Genomic DNA, 1,352 nt, shown 5'->3' with positions numbered 1-1,352 from the left:
TATATATATATATATATATATATATATATCATGTCTATCTATCTATCTATCTGTATGCAGCTAGCCATAAACACACATGTGTAAGTGCACACATCCGTATATATATTCATTGACGCTGTTAAACTTCATGCTACAGAAAACCGCATTCATCCTGTGCATAGGAATGCCGACATAGTGGCTTCTTATGCACAATCTATTCTACATTTTTGCACACCGGTACGTATGCACAGGCTTATTTACGTAAAGACGGCTAGATACTCGACACTATGTGCCGGTGGTTGACGAGGGAGCAAATGGCACTGCGTGAAATCGACTCCTCTAAATACCTTTCGTAACTCTGCGCCGGCGGTGTTTTGTAGGAGACGCCTTCGTGTTGTTCGCAAAAGGGGAAGAGCTCAGCTTCATCAAGCAGACGGTCCTGCAGTGCGGCTCCAAAAGAACTGATTCTTGAGTTCACAAGCTTTGTGCGTTTGTTTACGTGTGAGAGGTGTAGTTGAGTAGGAACACAACGCCATAGACTTTAAAGCATACGCAGATACTTGTGTATTCGGGGGAAGTTAGCAACGGTATGCATGCGGTGGAGATGGGCTGCTCGCAGAGACAGCTGGGGGTGTGCGACTATAGAAGGAGCACATTCATCGGCTCCCCCCTCTACAGTTCTGCAGTAGTCAACTTCTATCAGCTAATATGATATATCTGCTTAAAATATGCCACGTGCTCACATTATGTGGTGCTGGGAATTACAAAAAGGACAGAGAAAGCCAAGAGGGGACAGAAGAAACCAGAGGAGGCAGAGTGGCTATGCAACGTTGTGGAAACACCGGAAAACCATCGACAGGAAGAAATGAAATGCACAGTGAACATTCATATGCATGTGCATCTATCATACTAGAAAAAATTGGTGAAGTAGAACGGGAAAGGGGCAATGAAGGAGAAGGCGCAACTTGCCTGCATGTAGAAGTTGAGGTAGGTGTTACAGACGAGCCTGTCTCGGGGGTCAATGATGTGTCCTCCGTACATGATTTCTCCAAAGATGTACTTAAGGTCATCCCAAGGCACCTTCGAGCCGCCTTGCTGCTGCTCCATGTAATTCAACAGTACCATCGCGGAATCTCGCAAGTCGCCCATCGAAAATGGGTAGTTCATGTTCCAACCCCGCGGCCCAAACCTCTTTCGCTCAAGTAGAACGGCATGGAAGAAGCAAAGACCGAATATAATGGCTTTTACCTGGAAATCAACATGCAGGTCTGTAGGGCATTCTATAAAACTGACACAATATAATACGGCGACTGCGTTTGAGAAATACAATGCATATGCAGGGACTAGGGCATATATATATATATATTATATAT

The 1,352-nt window shown here is 44.8% G+C and overlaps 1 protein-coding gene across 1 annotated transcript; it reads right to left on the bottom strand.

Annotated features, from left to right (window-relative positions):
• Positions 1-888: 888 nt before the first annotated feature.
• On the bottom strand, positions 889-1,289 carry EMWEY_00060190 (hypothetical protein; the record flags this gene model as incomplete). Its single annotated transcript, XM_013481382.1, has 1 exon — positions 889-1,289. A coding segment is annotated over one exon (401 nt), but the record flags the coding sequence as incomplete, so codon positions are not given.
• Positions 1,290-1,352: the final 63 nt, after the last annotated feature.

This window comes from Eimeria maxima, genomic scaffold (genome assembly GCF_000499605.1).
Source record: "Eimeria maxima Weybridge genomic scaffold, Emw_scaff3249, whole genome shotgun sequence".
In the NCBI taxonomy this organism is placed as follows: domain Eukaryota; phylum Apicomplexa; class Conoidasida; order Eucoccidiorida; family Eimeriidae; genus Eimeria; species Eimeria maxima.
Note: the sequence above shows the minus strand (reverse complement) of the source record. Positions and strands in the feature narration are given on the sequence as shown.